Source organism: Natator depressus, chromosome 3 (genome assembly GCF_965152275.1).
Source record: "Natator depressus isolate rNatDep1 chromosome 3, rNatDep2.hap1, whole genome shotgun sequence".
Lineage (NCBI taxonomy): Eukaryota > Metazoa > Chordata > Testudines > Cheloniidae > Natator > Natator depressus.
Window position 1 is genome coordinate 92,480,842 of NC_134236.1, and position 20,928 is coordinate 92,501,769.

A 20,928-nucleotide genomic window follows, 5' to 3' on the forward strand; every position below is an offset into this window, starting at 1 on the left:
CTACATTTCTCTCTCTCTCTCCCTCACACACACACCCGCCCTCTGCCATGAAACTTACCAAAAATTTGTGGGCCAAAAATCATAGCCTTACCGCTGAGAAATATGGTTTATATAATCATTCTAGTCCCAGGTACACTTACTCTGGTCATCCTATCCCATCATCCTGCTTGCCATAACTGCCATCTTACTTTATATTTTGGTGGACAAAAGCTTAACCTGGAATGGTGGTGTGAAGTACAGAGGAGAGTATCTACGTGTCACGTAAAGAGCCTCACTAACATCCACATTCAACTTCACTTGTTAAAAACATCTTTTATTTTCCCTCTCAAAAGACTCCAGGATATGAACAAATGGTGATTTGCAGGTGGCTTGACATTCCAAACGAGGACTGCCATACTCCCAAGTCCAGTTTTATACATCCAAAATTAAGTTTTGAAGGTGGAATGTCACTTGCATAAGTCTTTTCTGTGTCCTCTCTGTTAATCTGGATGGATTGGTATATTGTCTGTTTGACATTAGCACCACTGAATTATAGCTCTGGAAGTTGGCTTTCTACAATAAGGGCCTGAAGTCCAATCTGTTCCACAGCAGACACTCCCTTTCATGTTAAATAAAATAGAACTTAATTGAACCAATTAACTTGGAGAGGAGTAAGGTTCAGAATTAACCAGCTGGTTAATAAATTATACTTAGGCTTTATCTTATCACCACAAATGCAATTATGGTTTAGAAATCTTGTGACACAAGATACCAAAAGCCAGAAAGAATAAGGTTTAGTACTCAAAGTAAAGACTCCTTACTGCAAACTGAGGGTACTAATGATGACAGTCTGAATTTAAGATGGACTTGCTTGGTTGTTGAAGAATGGCTGTAAGATCCTTGGGTTCACTAGCAGAGATACATTCTTAAAAAACAACCCCCCAAGGGTTACATTCCTGACCAATTCCATTTCGAATTTCTTTGCAGCAATCAACTGGTTGAAACAGTTGAAGTCTAACTCTTTGATCTTTTTTTCCCCCCTCAGAACAACAAGAGAATAAGCACAGATGTTTTTTATGACTACAATTATATGTAGTATGTGAGTAAAAGGAGGAGAAAAAGCTTGTATGCTTCTGAAGACAATAAATGCAAAATAATCTATAAAGCTTTTTACTGTTTTATGGTCCAAAATATTGTCAGGGAGGGAAAGAGCTGGGGGTGGGGGAGGGGCATGTATTGAAGTCTAATCTGAAGTTATATATACACCTATAGAAACAGTTCCATGATTTCCCCCTACTAGAGACCCCGAAGATTTCAGGAGAAACAGATGAAGATTCTAGTAGATTTGGTGCTTTCTGGTATTATAAGGAGCAATTAGACCAAATGAGAGCCAGTGTTTTACTCTACTTCCCTTGATTCTGGGCAATGGTGGATGTAGTTGAGGTATCTAAACGAATGACTTTCTTCACAAGTAGTGCAAAGATATACTTGGGTAAGAAATTTAGCACTGCAATGAGACAGGAAGCTTTGATGCGCCAAAGCATCTTCTGGGCCTGATTTAGGACACTTTCAAGCAACAGAATCAAAGACTCGTGCCTGATTTCAGTTAGAGGCCATACCTTTCTATAATATTATAGTCTTTAGTTATGCATGATATAGTATATGAAATTAGCAGCCAGTTTACAATACATAAGGCCCAAATCCTACACACAGCTTTAAAAGGGGCACCATTTGGTAACTTTTTTTTCCCCCTCTTCCCCACCCATACCTGAAGGATTTTAAAAACAAAGTAGATAGCTACTATTGAAATGAGCGGTGGATATTTTCAGAGGACCTTCTAATGCTTCCTTCTACCAAGTAACTTCATAGGTTCATGTTGGTTTATTTCTTGATGGACAAGACCAATACCAAGTAGATGGCCTCCAGAAGGAACCACATCGACAATGTGGTAACACATTATCTGCTCCATGATTTCTTCAGTGCTTTCATAGGTCTCTGAATTTTTTCCCAGTGTTAGAGACCCACGCACTATTTTTGGTACCAGGCTCATTTTCTCATCCTGTTTATCACAGGCTACATTGACTAAAACGGCTACTTTTCACACAGATTCATTGGTCTCCAGAGCTTTAATTTTTATGGTGGCCATTTTAAGTGGGATATGTTCAATTTTTTTTCTTGTTTATTAGTCTCACGAGTAGTTTGCACCAGCCACTCAGATCTAAATCTTGCACTATTATATCCACAAGCATAATTAGCAAAGTGATCTGTCCATCATTGTCAAACTTCAACAATATAGCTGTTATTCTTCCTTGACACATAAAAGTAAAGGTTAAGTATAACACCTCACTTGTTCCACAGTGAAGAATGTCTAGCATGACCTTTGCTAATGCTATAACCACAGAGCTCAGGATAAGAAAAATTTCAAAGTACAGTACATCTTTAATAATTTTCCTGCATGTCTATCTGATGTCATGAAGGATTACAACCCCTACTTAGACATCTTGTTCTTATGATTTTATGGCTATTTCTTATTAAACTACTGGTCTCCGGTTTTCAGATGACAGATTATACTATCTGAGCACTGGAACAACTTATACTGGATGCAAAATGACAACAGTGGGTAAATTGCATTACAGCCCCATCAGAATTTACTGAAAAGGGATCCATCCTGAATCAATTAGTAAAGGTGAAATTTCACTTCTGTTTTATGTACATCAGAAAAACAGGGATTTAAAATTAGACCCAGGTAACATTTTAAACTATTTTGTTTAACTATTTTAGTCAAATCAAATATTAAACCTTTCAAACAGCAATTACCTGAAACGAAAAAAAACCAGTGTTCTCATAAATTTATCAGAAGGGTAGCCATGTTAGTCTGTGTCCACAAAAACAATGAGGAGTCTGGTGGCACCTTAAAGACGAACAGATTTATTTGGGCACAAGCTTTTGTGGGTAGAACACCCACTTCTTCAGATCTGAAGGTTTTTTACCCACAAGGCTTATGCCCAAATAAATCTGTTAGTCTTTAAGGTGCCACTGTTCTCATAAATTTAGAGACTACAATAACGTTTCCCACACTTTCGAAAGCAGCAGACCTCCCTTCAGGAAAAGGGAACAAATCATGCCCCTCTGGAAACCTTGTGCATTTCTAGGCCTATCCAAAAAATAGTCTTCATAATGACATCCTCTTTTCTTACATGCTTTGATAAGCAGTGAAATAGTTAACTGTTGACATTTAAATTATTATTTGACATCCGAATTAGCACCCACTGAAATGAGTAAGTTCATACTTCAGCTACTGTTCCTGGCTCCTTGCAAACTCAGTATATGCCTTCACAGCAGAGTTAACCTACGTGATCAGTACCCAGCTGTGAGCACCCTGCTTAGTCTAGACTGGACATGAGCAACCCTACAGCTAAGTCATATCTGTGTTATTGTGTCCTCACTGGTTTTTCATTCACCTACATGTGTCTCTGGGGGCATATTCCATGGTTCTTTGTGCTGAGACACTAGGATTCTTTCACAGTTAGTATTGTCAATTGCAGAAGAATTTGTCTGTTCTTCAGGAATAGCAATGGAAGACTATCAGCACTTGAGTGATTTTTGTCTGTGTCCTCACTGGAAAGTGGGTGGATTCCAGTTTAGCCTTAAATGCACCTCCAAACCCAGATAGAGGTTTTTGTATGTGGATGGGGTTGAGCTAAAAACTTAAGAGTCTGGGTTGACTCTGCAATGAAGACATACCCTCAGATACTGTTGCACTGCTGACACTTGGATAGTTTCAAATTTCTCTTTTCACTCACATATGTTGGCAAGTGGCGTGTGCGTGCATTTGGTACAAGCAGTCATGGCCCTCAAAGACCACGTAGGAGCTCTTGAGGCCAGAGTGGCTGAACTGGTGAGCTAAGGAAGAAAGACTTTCTGGGACAAAGTGGAGAAGTCCGACCCCTACTCTGACAGCCTCTGTGCTGTTGAGGAGGAAAAAATTCTAATTGGAGAACATCAAAGTGGAGTGGAAGGAAATGATCCCATAGTTGAGACTCTCCTTCCAGATGATGTCATAGTATCCTCTCACACTGAGGACACCCCTCTGGATGAGGGGACCCCAGTTATTAGGAAGATAGGTAATAGTAATGGGAGATCATAGGAAATATAAATACCTGTTTGTAATCACCTGGAGACCCTCATGGAGGTAAACTGCCTGCTAGGTGCAAAGGTTGCTGATCTCTTGAGACATGGAGTCCAAATTTAGGTTGCTAGGTAAGAGATTAAAGCCTAGGACCTCCATGGTAGCATTCTCCAAAATGCTTCCAGTTCCATGCATGTGTCCAATTAGACAGACAGAACTGCAGGATCTCAACATGCAGATGAAACTATGACATAGTGAGGAAGTTTTTAGGATTATTAGGAATTGAGGAATATTTTTGGGAAAGGAGGAGCCTATACAGGAAGGATGGGCTCCACCTAAACCAAAACAGAACCAGATAGCTGACATGTAAAATTAAGAAGGCTGTAGAGGAGTTTTTTTAAACTAAGAGGGATGGGAGAAGCTGACAAGTGCAGAGGAGCACACATTTTGGGACAGAGACATCCCTTAGGGGAGGATCTTTTAATGGGGATTCTCTATATCCTATTAAAAAGGATAGGATAGAAACTGAAACCTGAAGTAGCTGAAGAGAAACAGTCAAATTAAAAAAAAAAAGATCACATCACATGAAGGCAGACCACTATATATTGATACATTTTATAACTGCTTATATACAAATGCTAGAAGTCTAAATACTAAGATGGTGAACTTGAGTGCCTGGTATTAAACGAGGATACTGATATAGTAGGCATCACAGAAACCTGATGGTATGATGATATTGGGACAAAATATATGTGAATGAGAGTAGGTTGTTCTGATGGGGGAGTGGCACTATAAATGAAAGCATGCATATAGAGTCAAATTCAGTAAAAATCTTAAATGAATCAAACTGTACCATGGAATTTCTATGAATAGAAATTCCATGCTTGAGTATAATAGGAATATGCTACCAACCACCGGACGAGGTGGATGAAAGTTATTATGAAATGCTCAGGGAGATGAAAAGCTATAAAAATAGAAAACTCAATAATAGTGAGGGATTTCAACTGTCCCCGTATTGACTAGGTACATGTCAGCTCAGGATGGGATGCACAAATAAAATTTCTAGACACTATTAATGACTGCTTCTGGAGCAGCTAGTTCTGGAACTCACAAGGAGAGAGGCATTTTTTGATTTAGTCCTAAGTGGCACACAAGAGGTGAATATAGCTGAACCACTCAGTAATAACAATAGCGTAATTAAATTTAACTTCCTTGTAGGGGGAAAAATATACCAAAGCAGCTCCCACAGTAGCATTTAACTTCAAAAAGGGTAACCACACAAATATGAGGACACTAGTTAAAAACAGAAATTAAAAGGAACAGTGGCAAGAGTGAAATGCCACCCAACTGCATGGAAACTATTACAAAACACCATAATTGAGGCTCAAATTACATGTATACCCAAAATTAAACAACCCAGTAAGAGGACCAAAAAAATGCAATGGCTAAACAAAGTAAAAAGAGGAAGTTAGAGACAAAAAGACAATTTAAATATTGGAAGTCAAATCCTACTGAAGAAAATAGAAAGCAGCATAAACTCTGGCAAGTCAAGTATAATTATAAAGGCCAATAAAGAATCTGAAGAGCAACTAGCGAAAGACAAAAACTAAACAGCAAAAAATACTTGAAGTATATCAGAAGCAGGAAGCCTGTCAAACACTCAGTGAGGCCACTGGATGATGGAGGTGCCAAAGGAGAAGTCTAGAAAGACAAGGCTGTTGCAGAGAAGATAAATGAAGCCTTTGATCAATCTTCACTACAGGACGATGGGAGGGAGATTCCCACACCTGAGCCATTTTTAGGTGACAAATCTGAGTAACTGTCCCAGATTAAGGCATCGACAGACGAAGTTTTGGAACAAACTGATAACCTGAAAAGTAGTAAGTCACCAGGACCAGATGGTATTCATGCAAAAGTCCTGATGGAACCGAAGTATGCAATTGTAGAACTACTAGCTGTGGTATATCACCGATCACTTAAGTCGGCCTCTGTACCAGGTAACAGGAAGATACATAATGTAACACCAAATTTTTTAAAAGGCTCCAGATGCCATCTGGCAATTACAGGCCGGTAAGCTTAACTTTCAGGCAAACTGGTTAAAGCTATAGTAAAGAAGAAAATCATCACACAAACAGATTAACATTATTTGTTGGCGAAGAGTCAACATGACTTTTGTGAAGGGAAATCATGCCTCACCAACCTATTAGAATTCTTTGAGAGGGTCAAACAAACGTGGACAAAGGTGATCCAGTGCAGATAGTGTCAAAGGTTTTCTGAAAGTCTGAGTATAAGGTCCTTCACCAAAGGCTCTTAAGCAAAATAAGCAGTCATGGAATAAGAGGGAAGGTCCTCGCGTGGATCGGTAATTGGTTAAAAGACAGGAATAAATGGTCAGTTTTCAGAAGGGAGAGAAGTAAATAGTGGTGTCCCCCAGGGGTCTCTACTGGGACCTGTGCTATTAGACATATTCATAAATGATCTGGAAAAGGGGATAAACAGTGAGATGGCAAAATTTGCAGACACAAAATTACTCAAGATAATAAAGTCCAAAGCAGGCTATGAACAGTTGCAAAGAGTTCTCACAGTAGTGGGTGACTGGACGACCCCAAAATAGCAGATGAAATTCAATGTTGATAAATTTCAGAGTAACAGCCGTGTTCGTCTGTATTCGTAAAAAGAAAAAAGAAAAGGAGTACTTGTGGCACCTTAGAGACTAACCAGTTTATTTGAGCATGAGCTTTCGTGAGCTAAGCTCACTTCATCGGATGCATAGCATATCGTGGAAATTGCAGAAGACATTATATACACACAGAGACCATGAAACAAAACTTCCTCCCACCCCACTCTCCTGCTGGTAACAGCTTATCTAAAGTGACCATCAAGTAGGGCCATTTCCAGCACAAATCCAGGTTCTCACCCTTCCCCCCCCACACACACACATATCAGCCCCCAACTAAAACCCCTCCAACGCATTATTAAGGATCTTCAACCTATCCTGAAGGATGACCCAACACTCACAAATCTTGGGAGAAAGGCCAGTCCTTGCCTACAGACAGCCCCCCAACCTGAAGCGAATACTCACCAACAACCACATACCACACAACAGAACCACTAACCCAGGAACCTATCCTTGCAACAAAGCCCGTTGCCAACTGTGCCCACATATCTATTCAGGGAACACCATCACAGGGCCTAACAACATCAGCCACACTATCAGAGGCTCGTTCACCTGCACATCCACCAATGTGATATATGCCATCATGTGCCAGCAATGCCCCTCTGCCATGTACATTGGTCATACTGGACAGTCTCTACGTAAAAGAATAAATGGACACAAATCAGATGTTAAGAATTATAACATTCATAAACCAGTCGGAGAACACTTCAATCTCTCTGGTCACGCAATCACAGACATGAGGGTCGCTATCTTAAAGCAAAAAAAACTTCAAATCCAGACTCCAGCGAGAAACTGCTGAATTGGAATTCATTTGCAAATTGGATACTATTAATTTGGGCTTGAATAGAGACTGGGCATGGCTAAGTCATTATGCAAGGTAGCCTATCTCCCCTTGTTTTTTTCCTACAAACCCCCCCCCCCCCCCCAAGACGTTCTGGTTAAACTTGGATTATTGCTGTGCATATTGTAAGATGAGCTATTGCCAGCAGGAGAGTGAGTTTGTGTGTGTGGTTTTTGGAGGGGGGTGTGTGTGTGGGGGGGTGAGAAAACCTGGATTAGTGCTGGAAATGACCCACCTTGATTATCATGCGCATTATAAAGAGAGGTTTCAAAGAGGGATGGGCTATTACCAGCAGGAGAGTGAGTTTGTATGTGTGTGTGTGGGGGGGGGGAAGGATGAGAAAACCTGGATTTGTGCTGGAAATGGCCCTACTTGATGGTCACTTTAGATAAGCTGTTACCAGCAGGAGAGTGGGGTGGGAGGAAGTTTTGTTTCATGGTCTCTGTGTGTATATAATGTCTTCTGCAGTTTCCACGATATGCTATGCATCCGATGAAGTGAGCTGTAGCTCACGAAAGCTCATGCTCAAATAAACTGGTTAGTCTCTAAGGTGCCACAAGTACTCCTTTTCTTTTTAATGTTGATAAATGCAAAGTAATGCACATTGGAAAACAATCTCAGCTATACCCACAAAATGATGGGGTCTAAATTAGCTGTTACCACTCAAGAAAGATCTTGGAGTAATTGTAGACAGTTCTCTGAAAAAATCTCCCCAAATGTGCAGTGGCAGCCAAAAAAGCTAACAGAATGTTAGGAACCATTAAGAAAGGGATTGAGAAGACAGAAAATATAATGCCACTATATAAATCCATGGTATGCCCACACCTTGAATACCACATACAGTTCTGGTTTCCCCGTTTCAAAAAACAGATATTAGAAATGGAAAAGGTACAGAGCAGGGCAACAAAAATTATTAGGGGTATGGAACAGCTTCCAGATGAGGAGAGATTCAAACACTGGGACAGTGGTCTCTTTTCCAAGGTGAACAAAGGGAAGATAAGATAGGTGTCTATAAAACCATAAATGGGGCGTAGAAAGTGAATAGGGAAGTGTTATTTACCTCTTCACATAACAGAAGGAAGTACGTCTTCACACAACGCGCAGTCAACCTGTGGAACTCGTTGCCATGGGGTGTTGTGAAGGCCAGAAGTATAACAGAGTTCAAAGAAGAATTAGATAAGTTCACGGAGGAGAAGTCTATCAATGGCTATTTACCAAGATCATCAGAGATGCAACCCCATGCTCTGGGTGTCCCTAAATTTCTTACTCGCAGATGCTGGGACTGGACACCAGGAGATGGATCACTCAATTGCCCTGGCCACTGTCAGAAAAAAGGTACTGGGCTAGCCGGACCATTGGTCTGACCCATTATGGCCATTCTTATGTTCTCACCCCCCTTCTCCCCCTCCCATTCCTCCCCTCTCTCACACACACACACTCATGATCTTTGAATCCTGAGGGGAGTAAAACCTGAACTTCTGGAAATGTTGCACTAGAATACTTAATTCTTGAGGATTTGCTAAATGCTGCACTTAGGCTGTTTTAGGAGGGTCATCCAAAGATAATACAATTTTTCATCTCTTCTCCCATTTCAAGCAAAATATAAATGTCCTATTTTTACATACCATACACATGCACATAGCTTTACATATTTTTGTATCTTTCTAATAAATCAAAGCTATGCATCATCTTGCGGGCATCAGGAAATTAGTTCACTTTTACTATTTCTAGAATAATGAAGGCTAACAATAGTTTCTATATTCTAATAAGCAATTTTCAGGTTTTTTCCTGTTGTACGAGGTTTAAGCCAACATTAATCTGTGCATAAGGAAGCAGTGTTCTCCACTCAACCTCCCCTTTAGCTGCTGCTCTTCTATTCAGTTCTGCACCATTTCTAAATGTAAAAGATATTTCTAAAATGCATTACGTTAGTCTTCTGTCCACATTCTTCTTCCAATACAGCTGTAACTTTTTCAAGTTAATTTCGGGCTGAAGAAATGTTTAACACTAATTTATAGCTATATCTCTTGCAACATTTATGGGTACAACTATAGGCCATCTCACAAAAGAGAAAACCAGTTAAAGATTTTCTCCATTTCAAGTCAATTAACAGGTCACTCACTCCTCGCCAGAAGATACTTGTGAAAGTTCCACTTTTGCACTTCCATGGAAGTGGTAGCTACGTCCCTGGTATAGCATTTAATTTTTATTTTATGTTTTTACCGTGTGAAGTGACAAAGTGATCTGAATCAGAGTAGTGTAATATAGTGCAATTACCTACATATGGTATAGCACCGATATGCTTCATTATCTTCATTCAGAGGAGCAAGATGACATAACTTGTGACAAGGCAATGCAGCTGTCACCTGAGTCTGTTAACTTCTATACACAACATGCTATGCAAAAAACATCAGTATCACAACAGCTGGGAAGAGCACGTGTGTCACCACTGTAATCTCCTCAACTGATTTACTGTCCTAACATACATGTCACTAAGTACAAAAGCACAAACTACTCACCAAATAAATTGCTTGAATGTCCTTGCTTAGATATGGGTTTCAGTTCATTTAATCCCCAAGCGTAACGCTTATAATTATCCCAGGAATGTTTCATCATCTGGAGGGAAATGAAAGCAGGATTATAATGTTGATTTAACAAGAAAGCATAACAGTAAATACTGAGAATATACTGTATTTTCAAGAAGTGTTTAATTGAATGCTTAAATAAATTCAGGTTGCATGTATTAGAAGTGTAAGATATTTCATCAAACAACAATTTAACAAAACTGTGTTACTGATGCGATACTATGGTTATACTAGAGGTTCCATTTCAATTAAATCCTCAAATTTATAATAGAGACCAATTAATTCTCATCAAGATGAAATTTGATATATACACAGTATATTAATTCAGTTAAGAATTTTCCTTGGGTAAATGGCTGGAACCAAGACAAGTAAATATTACTTTGAAGACAGTCTGACATGCATTCTCCTGGAGCAGGAGAGAGCAATTTTTAAGAGATCAAAATTTGGCAAAGATTTAGAGTAGTTTTCAATGTCTGGCAAAGAGATTGTGGCTTGGATACAAACCAGCTGGTTCAAGATCCGTACAAGTAACATCAGCTGAAGAGGGCTAGGCAAAATATGTGGGGGGAAAATTGATATCGCTACCATAGCTGCTCGCTGCTTCATTTGAGAAGATATGTTGATATTTTAAAATTACTATAATTTGCAACAGTGAATGGAGAGAGGCAGTGTCATACTAAATACTTTGCTGCTTCTGGATGTCATTTAGCGGCAGCAGCCAATGCTTTCTTTCTATGATTGAACATTCACACTAATGCAAATATATACCCATACCAATAGGTATGTTGGTCTTTGAAAGTACTAAGCTCATTTTGAGGAATTCCATTACCTCAAGGGAAGATTATTAAGGCCTGATCTACACCAGCAAATTAGAGCCATTTAACTACACTAGTCCGGGGTGCAAAAATAAATAAATAAATAAATAAAAATCCATCTCTGAGTGGTGTACTTAAACCAACCTCAGTCCAGTCATAGACAGCATTAGAGCGACAGAAGAATTTTTCTGTCGACCTAGCTATTGCCTCTTGGAGAAGGGGATGACCTACACCGACAGGATAAGTCCTCCTGTCAGCATAGGTAGCATCTACACTGGTTCAGCTGTAGCATTTTAAGTGTACACAACCTCTAAAACACATGATGTCACCTGAACAGAATATTTCTTCAAGTGTGTTGTTTTCTCAGAGCCACAGAACCTATATATATGAACACTAAATCACACCTAGCCAGACCATGATGCTTCTCTAGAATGGACTGAAGCTGAGGTTCGTAAAACGTGGGATGTGCCCCCCAGATGGAGAGCACATGACAAGGCTGTCGAACAGACACTAGTACCTGATGGGGCCACACTGAAGGACTGGTGTCAGGAGCGGGTTTTGTCTGGCAGAAGCGGATGGGGCTATAAGAGCGTGTCTCAACTGCTGGAACAAGGCTCCCTGTCAGTCTTGCTACCTCACTGCTGCAGCAGCCACCAACCAGCAGTTGACCTTCTCTGCTGGGGAGACCAAGCAGAAACTCTGCAAACAGAGAGCAGAAGTCTGGACCCTGGGAGTACTGACCCCCTTGCCGGACAGTGCTGCCTCCTAATCCCAGACCTTCAGAATGGCTCCATCTACACAAGTCTGCTGGACTGGTGAGGACCCATCACCACTCTCTAGTTAGGCTGGGTCCCTATGCCCACCCCGCTTATCTGAATACCCGTCTTCCAGCAAGTTGGATTCAGTCCTGGAAGGAAACTCCTGCGCAATTGAGTAGAAGACAAGGAGGAGGGCGGCCTATGTCAACAGGACAGAGCTTGATAAAGGGATGGCAACAAGGTTGCTCCTCAACACACACAGTGCCCTCTTCTGGGGTGGTGGGGGGCAGCAGCTCCGACAAAGCTAAGTGAAAAGAAAACGAGTACTTGTGGCACCTTAGAGACTAACAAATTTATCTGAGCATAAGCTTTCGTGAGCTACAGCTCACTTCATCGGTGAAGTCCGATGAAGTGAGCTGTAGCTCACGAAAGCTTATGCTCAGATAAATTTGTTAGTCTCTAAGGTGCCACAAGTACTCGTTTTCTTTTTGCGAATACAGATTAACACGGCTGCTACTCTGAAACCTACAAAGCTAAATGTTTCACAGTTAGCAAGCCATTAAGATGGATGTCTATTTATACCTCTCAAATAACCTTTTCATAACAAATACTCCTGTGAAATATTAAGTCAAGTGGCAGCAGGATATTTTTATCCCCCCCCCAGCTGCTCTGCATATATGTAAACCAGAAAGTATGTTAACCAATTATTTTTTCACAATCTAGTTTTAGACCAGGGGTCGGCAACCTATGGCACGTGTGCCAAAGATGGCATGTGAGCTGATTTTTAATGGCACGCTGCTGCCTGCCGGGTCCCAGCCGCCGGCCCCGCTCAGCCCGCTGCCGAACCCAGGCCGGGACCCTGGAAGGCAGCAGCGTGCCATTAAAAATCCTGCCCGTCCTGGCCGGCTCTTCTCTGCTCCCCCAGGCAGGGTGAAGAAGCTTGGTTCTGTCGGCTGCTGCTGCAAAGCAGGCAAGCTCCCCCCTCCCCCGCCTATTACCCCAGCATTCGGGGTTCCTGCCCCTCCTCCTCTCCCTCCCTGCCGCCAATCAGCTGATGGCCCTTGTACAGGAGGAGGAGGAGAAGCGGAGCCGTAGCATGCTCGCTACTCTGACAAGGAAGCGGGGGGTATATCCCCTCCAGGCCCCTGCTGTGAGCTGCTCTGGACAGGGGGCTGTGAGCACCCCGACGACCCCAGCCCACACCCCCAGCCCCCTGCCCTGACCCTTGCACCCCCCCCCCCCACACACACAGCTCCCCCCACACCCGATGTCCTGACTCTTGCACCCCCCACATTCCCACCCCCATCCTGAGCACCGAACAGGAGCTCCTGCACCCTCCCACATTCCCACTTGCACCCCTCACACCAAATGGGAGCTGCCCAGGTAAGCACTCTACACCCAAACCTCTTGCCCCAACCCTGACCCCCGTCCCTCTTCTAGCTCCTGGCCAGACCCTGCACCCCAAACCCCCAGCCTGCTCCTTTACCTCCTGCCCTGTGCTCAGTGCACTCCCACCCTCAGCTCAGTGCAGAGAGAGAGGAAGAGACTGGGCTAGAATCAGGGAGAAGGTAGATACCCACTCTATGTGGGCAGGGCCGGGATCCCAAACTGGCAGCAGGCTGAGCGGGGACAGCAGCCGGAACGCTGGCTGGCAGGAGAAGGCAGACTGAACCCCAGACCGACACTGGGCTGACTGCCAGTCTGGGGCCCCGGCCCCGCTCAGCCCACTGCCAGTCTGGGGCCCCGGCCCCGCTCAGCCCACTGCCAGTCTGGGGCCCCGGCCCCGCTCAGCCCACTGCCAGTCTGGGGCCCCGGCCCCGCTCAGCCCACTGCCAGTCTGGGGTTCTGGCTGCCAGCCCCTTGCCAGCCAGGGTCCCGGCCGCAGACCCCGCTCAGCCTGCTGCCGGCCTAGGTGAACGGAACCCCAGGCTGGCAGCGGGCTGAGTGGGCCGGCAGCGTAAGATCAGCATTTTATTTTAATTTTAAATGAAGCTTCTTAAACATTTTGAAAACCTTGTTTACTTTACATACGACAATAGTTTAGTTATATAATATACAGACTCATAGAAAGAGACCTTCTAAAAAAGTTAATGTATTACTGGCACGTGAAACCTTAAATTAAAGTGAATAAATGAAGACTCGGCACACCACTTCTGAAAGGTTGCCGACCCCTGTTTTAAACAAAGAAAAATCTCCCTGTAAAGTATGTTTCACGAGGCTTCAGCCAGCATCAGTTACAATCTTGTGGAATCATTATAGAGCATTCATTAAGAAGTTAACATAATTCAGAACTTTTAAACTGACACTAGTCTCCAGTATCTCTCATATCTCAAACTCCAGCTTCATTTGAAGCATATATTTCTTGTAATGCCAACAGCAAAATGAACTGGACACAAATCACATTTGTGATCTAACATTCCATTTTACAATCAACTTCACCACTCCCAACTCACAGAATACATTCTTTAACATGGGAGTGAAAGTACCATTACATGTATACCTACATTCAAATAACCTCAGATGTTTGACTAGCAATATGGGAATTCAGAGTCAATGTTGCTAATCTGTCTACTGCCTAATGACCCTTTATTGTAGATGGTCTCCGATGACATATAGGCTACAAATGGAACAAAAGGAGTTAAAAACTGAAGGGAGCATGTTATATACTGATCGGTGTCTTGACCCTCCATCAAGTCTACACTTATATCCAATATCCAAAAATGAGCAAAGGCAATAAAACCTTCTTCAGATGGTGCTTGTTAACTGTTGAAATTTCTATTTACGGGAGTACACTAGCAATGCCGGACAAGTTAACAGCCTCAAAATTCTGTCACTCACTAAGGGTATATCTACACATACCGTGGATCAATGCTGCAACAAAGACCCGCTAAATCAACCTCAGATGACTCTCGTCGAATCTGGTACTCCACCGGAACGAGAAGCATAAGGTAAGTCAACTCTCCCATCGACCCAGCACAGTGCATACGCTGCAATAAGTCAACCTAAGCTACGTCGACTCCAGCTATATTATTCACATAGCGTGAGTTGCATAACATAGGTTGACTTAACCCCGTAGTGTAGATCTTCCCTAAATGTTTGCAATTCCCACTGGCTTCAATCAAAGTTGTATGCCTGCATCCAAGAGAAATATTTGATCTTTATTCTTGGAGATCTTCTGACTAAAACAGTTTGTAGCAGGCTGAACCAAGGTAAAGTTGCACTGCAGCACGGGAGGCCTGTCTACATTAAGGGTTTGCATAGGAGTCAATTTCCTTAGCATAGACAGGGCCTTACTTACTGTCTCATTTTTATTTCATTTTTAAAGCCAAACCATCCACACTGGTATAAATATGAAGAAGAGGAGAACGGATATTTGCTTCCTGTCTTTTCTTGGCTTTTCATTGAGTTATTATTCCATCCTCTCCTAGAATCCAGCAAGCTTCTAGAAGAAACACTCCTGCAGGGCCACACCACCTGCAGCTACAGAGCAAGAGGATGTGGTGGTGGGAATCAACTTCAGAGGAGCAGGTGGGAGAGCAGCATAATTCCTGGACACCAAAAGTTAGTTTATTTGGGTTTCCTTACCCTAGTCCTGAGGTCTGCACTGGGTATATCCATTCTCCCTCCTCCCCTTCTGTAGCATGTAAAATTGCTTTAAGAGTAAAGTGTGGCTACAAAAGGGTGAAAGGAGAATGAATATACCCAGTGCAGACACCAGTATATTTTGTTACTTAAAATAATTGATCTTCAATATATATCCCAATATTATAATTATACCCTTGGAATGGGAAAACAATCCTCACTTCAATACCGAGTTATGGACCCTAATCAGCACTACATTCTTGTACTCTCTAATACACCTTTGGTCAGATCATGACAAATATTTGTTTTGGCCAAAACTTGGCAACTCAATTTCACAAAAATGGGCAAGATTCCCCCTACCCCATTTTGCAACGAGTTCTGCTTTTGACATTGACTGAAATGTGCTTTATTTAGATAATACTTTCTACCCTCTCCACACATTTTCATAAACTTAACAAGCTATAACTGAAATCACCCAGGTATTAGACTGAAAGCTGGCTAAAGAAGAAATAAAGAGTTCCTTTGTAAAGTTTAGTTTAAACACCAACACAACCATAAAATAATGAGACAGTATAATTAACATGATTTAATAGGAATCCTAGTTGTCCACTTCATTTAAACAGAGCAGCCCTAGACCCCTGAATATCAGATTCTTAACTGCTGATCAAGAAGGATGCTCACTTTCTGCATCTGGGCTCAGCACCTTCCTTTTCAAAACAGGAAAGAGTATTTATATGATATAAAATATTATCTAACAGAGGAATTTGACCCACTGGTGTTGAAATAATTGGAAAATGGCTAGGTCTGTTAGCCAGACCATTGAATCCACCATATTTTGTGCAAGACACTGTATCTTCTACCTAGCAACAGCAGAAAAGAGTAGCAGCAATTATTTTTCTTCTCAGAAACAAATTCTGCCCTGAAAAGTTTCCCAGAAATACTTCACAGTTTTCTGGAAGGTGAGGATACTTTTATTATGCTCCACAGAGACTTCTGCATATTGCTTGTATTTTACACGAATCACAATTTGACTGTACTAAGCACTTATCCTAATTATTTCATCTGATGTTCAAATGAGTTCTTTGTCATTATGTCATGACAGCTTAGAGAAAAGTCTTATTTGGTTTCACGGAGACACTTTCCTAATGAAACAGAAGAGAATCAGAATACTTATCTTTCTGGTTACTAAACATTGCAAGGATACATGCTGGGTTGTGTTAATAAAAGACCTTAGAATACCCACTAGTGGGTTAGCTGATACAAGCAGACATGGCTTTTGTGGTCTTCTGTAGAGCCATTCAGCAAGTAGAGAAAAGCACATATGTTACAGACGTACAATAGGTTAAGTGTGCCAAATAGTCAAGTCCCTTGCCCAGAGGAACTTACAGTTAAATGGAATTAGTCGATACAATACAATACAGTGCAGTATGGTCTTTATAGCTGGAATGCTTAATTTAACAGTTGAGCCTTCCTTTTAATCAATAAATGTGGAAACACCAGAACATGAACTGGAAGATTGTATTAGATTAGCATTAGGAGTGATATTATCATGCCTTAACAATGCCTTAACTTATCGTGCCTTATGTTAAGATCAATCAGTGATAAACATGAATTTTTAGTTTTCAGTGTTGTTGCAGCCATGTTGGTCCCAAGATATAAGAGAGACAAGGTGGAGGAGGTAATATCTTTTATTGGACCAACTTCTGTTGGTGAGAGACAAGCTTTTGAGCTACGAAGAGCTCTTCAGGTCTTCATGAATTTTTAGTAGTCAGATACACTCAACTCTGCACAATGATTGTATGTGACAAAGACCAGCTTAGAAAACTAGGTAAAAAGTTACCATTTAATATCATTAAAGACACATTCGTTTGTTTAATCAAGTCAAAGAATAAGCATATTTGGCAAAAAATGAAAAGGTCAAACTGCCTCAAAGTGAATTCAAAACTGAACTAGCCAAACAGATATTTTAACAGCAGGACTTAAATTTTTGTATTTAATAAGCAATTTTTTATATTTAATAAGCTCCTTTCACAAGTGTTTAATATTTATTGGTATTGAGAAAATTTGAGTGCAGTTCTGCAGCAGCAAGTAGAATGTTCATCTGCTGAAGTTAACCTTAAATGATTGCTAATAGAATGCTTAGCTAGTGGCAGAGCCAACTAACTTTTCAAACTTAAAAATGAAAGACATCAGTGTTCCTTATTTGTCTGACATGATACATATTATAGTGGGTAAGTTTTTAACCTGCAAGTTAATGTCATTAATAGGTTAATTGGGCTATTCTAAAAATCATGTCAACAATAAAAGGACAACATCTTAAGAAAAGAACTACTATGCTCAATGTGGCTACTTATTTGCATCTGTATACTTGCTCTCTTTTCTTCTTCTGTATCCCCTTGTGTGTCTTCAGGTAAAACTCACATGCTGGTTGAGTGCACAAGCTGAGATACTGCTCTCTAGAAATATCTGAGCTCAGGCATGCAAGGTGCATTCACACCAAGGAAAGGGATTCATACAGGCAATACACAAAAAAGACAAGGTAACATTTATTTCTACCACAGAAACTTTGATGCTATCAAATTACTTTTCAAGAAGTAGAAAACTCCCTGAGGTGACCATAGGATTGACTACTATTGTCAAGTCCCACTAATGCTTGAAGAGAACAAGAAGCTATTCCTTTATACAGGCTGTAACTAATTTTTTTCCCCCAGATTGGGCCATCATACAGTAATACTTTCAGCATTCTGACTAGATAGGTGTGGCTGCATTACTAGTTTTATATACCTGTTTCATAATAGTCTCTTTTTATACAAAAAAATCAACTTCCGGGCACCTAGAATTCTGCAAGGGGAGAAAAGCTGGAATCTCCTACAAAGACAACTCACATTTGCTGCTTTACATAGCCATGCTGATCTCTCTGATAACAGAAACAGCAGATTATCTTTATGGAGAAGGAACAAAAAAAAGTTAAGAAACTGAAAAAGTAGTATTGTACCATTACAGCAAAACTCTGAATAGTTATAATTATACTAAAAACTATTTTAAATATAACTTAAAGGTTGCAAAATCAAACACTTGAGAATTGGGCAACCATAAATCTGGTACTTGTAGAGGAATTTCAATTCTGCCCCCTTGTGTACCTATCCTGTAAAGTGAATAAAGTGTGCAGGAATCTCGTAAAGAAAATGATAGTAAGTCATCATGTAATTAATAACTGTATCAGTATGGGGGTCAAATTAAGACTGCACAGGCCACCCTAAATTTGCCACTTCCTAAGTTTCGACTGCTTGGCTTTGCAACCTTGGCATTCTTTTAACAGATTGTGTATGAAATTTCCTGAGTTTATGGATTTGTTTTTAAAAAACTCAAAGCAAAATCAAGTTAAGTATGTGCCGCTAACAACCTACTCAACCCCTTCTGAATCAACAAGGTTTGAACCTCAAACCTGCAGTATTACAGCAGAGACTGCTACTAGAGCTACAGGTCTAGCAATGTGCTCAAAGTGCAAGGAATGCTGGGTCCAGGGTGCAATCAGCACCCTCGTCCTCCCTCCAGCAGCTTCACCTAGCTCCCTACTGTTCAGGCAGCAGGTGTTGGTGGTGCTGCCACAGATGTAAGCCTGGCCTCTGGATGAATCCATGCTGCCATTTCCTAAAAAAGGCAAGCAAAAGAAAGGAAATAGCCATTTTTAAACATACTATTTCTCAGTAAAATCTGAATGAAATTTCACAGAACAAGAAAAGTCACTTCTTTAGCCTCAGGCCATGAACTGTGCTGAATATCAAAGACCTGTAGCAAATAACGGAGGTGAGAGATTCTCAAAGAAAGGTTGCAGGAATCCTTTATAATGGACAGTGTTAGGCAACTTAAATATAGGGTCACTACGAGCTTCTCCTATAGTAAGTAACAGAACAAATGGATAGAGGTTCAAAACCACTAACAGCCAAGCTTACTCATTTTCTTGTTGTATATGCCAAACTTACAGAACATTTTCCTAGGTTTTCCCATATCACTTTAAAATTTCAATTTGTTTTGCTTATTGTCAGCTAGCTATGACTATTGAACTTTCAGTCAAGTTTATTTCCAATTAGTTTTCTACAGACACTTTTTAGTTTAACTTTAGCTCAATACAAGTTTTTTTTTTTTTTTTTTTTTTAATGCAACGTAGTATATAAAGCAGCATCCCTTATAAATAGTTTGTCAGCCCTCTGGTGCTCTTCATTGTGTTCTAGATTTCAGAAGCCTCCAGGAGACCCAGGTAACACTATGCAGCTAGAACCTGCATATTTATGTACATGGAGTAGACAACTGTGCCCCCTGTAGTTTCTTAATATTGTTTTTGTTGTATAGAGAACAAGAGACAAAATACCGTAGATTAATAGACTTGTTTGAGTTAGCACTACATGCTAGACAGACAAAAATCAGTCTCAAATTTGTATTTTTTAATTAGCCAAGAAGTCTTGTTTATTGGAGTTTAATAATTTAAAATTCTTGTGCACTTTTTCCCCCCTCAAATCATTGTGGTACCATTTTCCATTAATATTAAATTAATGTCAGTGATACTCAGACTGAGGCATAGGAGCCGCAAGTGGTTCTTTAATGTGTCTCCTGTGGCTCTTTGCAGCACATGATATTAAAACACTGATTATTAAACAACTTAAGTTATTAATCAATCAGGATGCATTTGCTATGTTAACCAATTGTAGTTGATAAAATACTTGCTCATTCTGCTGTGCATACACACACAGCCCTAAATATTTCCTGTTATACTGTTTAAATATTAATATATGGTACTATAGTAAATTAAACAATGAATTCACAATACTGTGGCTCTTTTGGGAAATGCTGATTTGAGCTAAATTGGCTCCTGAACCACTGAGGTCTGAGTATCACTGCATTAGTGTTACAAAGTAGCAGCTCTACTTCCAACATACATTAAACAAAAAAAGTTACCTTAAGTCTGACCACTTTAGCAGATGATAGTCACATACGAAGTCTTGGATTTGGCAAGGTTTCTGGGACTGACATTAAGAATGCAATTTCACTAAACATTTTCTGGCTAAACAATCCTCTGTTACAAACTTTACTATTTCATTTACAAGATGCTCTCCATCCCCCCACTTTTAGTTTACATTTCTTAAGGCCACAAGGGACCACTGCGATCATTTAGTCTGACCCTGCGTAACAGGCCACAAGGCTTCCCTAATTTATTCTTTTTTGAACTACAGCACACCTTTTAGAAAAGCATTCAATCCTGATTTTACAAAGTTTCCAATGATGGGCAATCCACCATAACCTTAGTAAGTTGTCCAATGGTTAATTACCAATACTTAAAATGTGCGCCTTATTTCCTAATCTAAATTTGTCTAACTTCAACTTCTAGCCATTGTGTCTTGTTATATATTTGTCTACTAGATTGAAGAACACTTATCAAATTTCTTTTCCCCATGTAAGTACTTCTGGGCTGTGATCAAGCCACCCCTTAACCTTCTCTTTGATAAGATAAATAGATCGACCTCCTTGACTCCCTCACTGTAAGGGATGATTTCCAATCCTTTAATC

General features: G+C 40.7%; 1 protein-coding gene across 1 annotated transcript in view; it reads right to left on the reverse strand.

The window, feature by feature from the left end:
• The window catches only part of MAN1A1 (mannosidase alpha class 1A member 1), a 211,786-nt gene that overhangs the window by 150,178 nt on the left and 40,680 nt on the right, over positions 1-20,928 (reverse strand). The window contains exon 2 of the mRNA XM_074948322.1: positions 10,146-10,242. Coding sequence (XP_074804423.1) covers positions 10,146-10,242 — 97 coding nt within the window. The remainder of the gene's footprint in view (positions 1-10,145; positions 10,243-20,928) is intronic.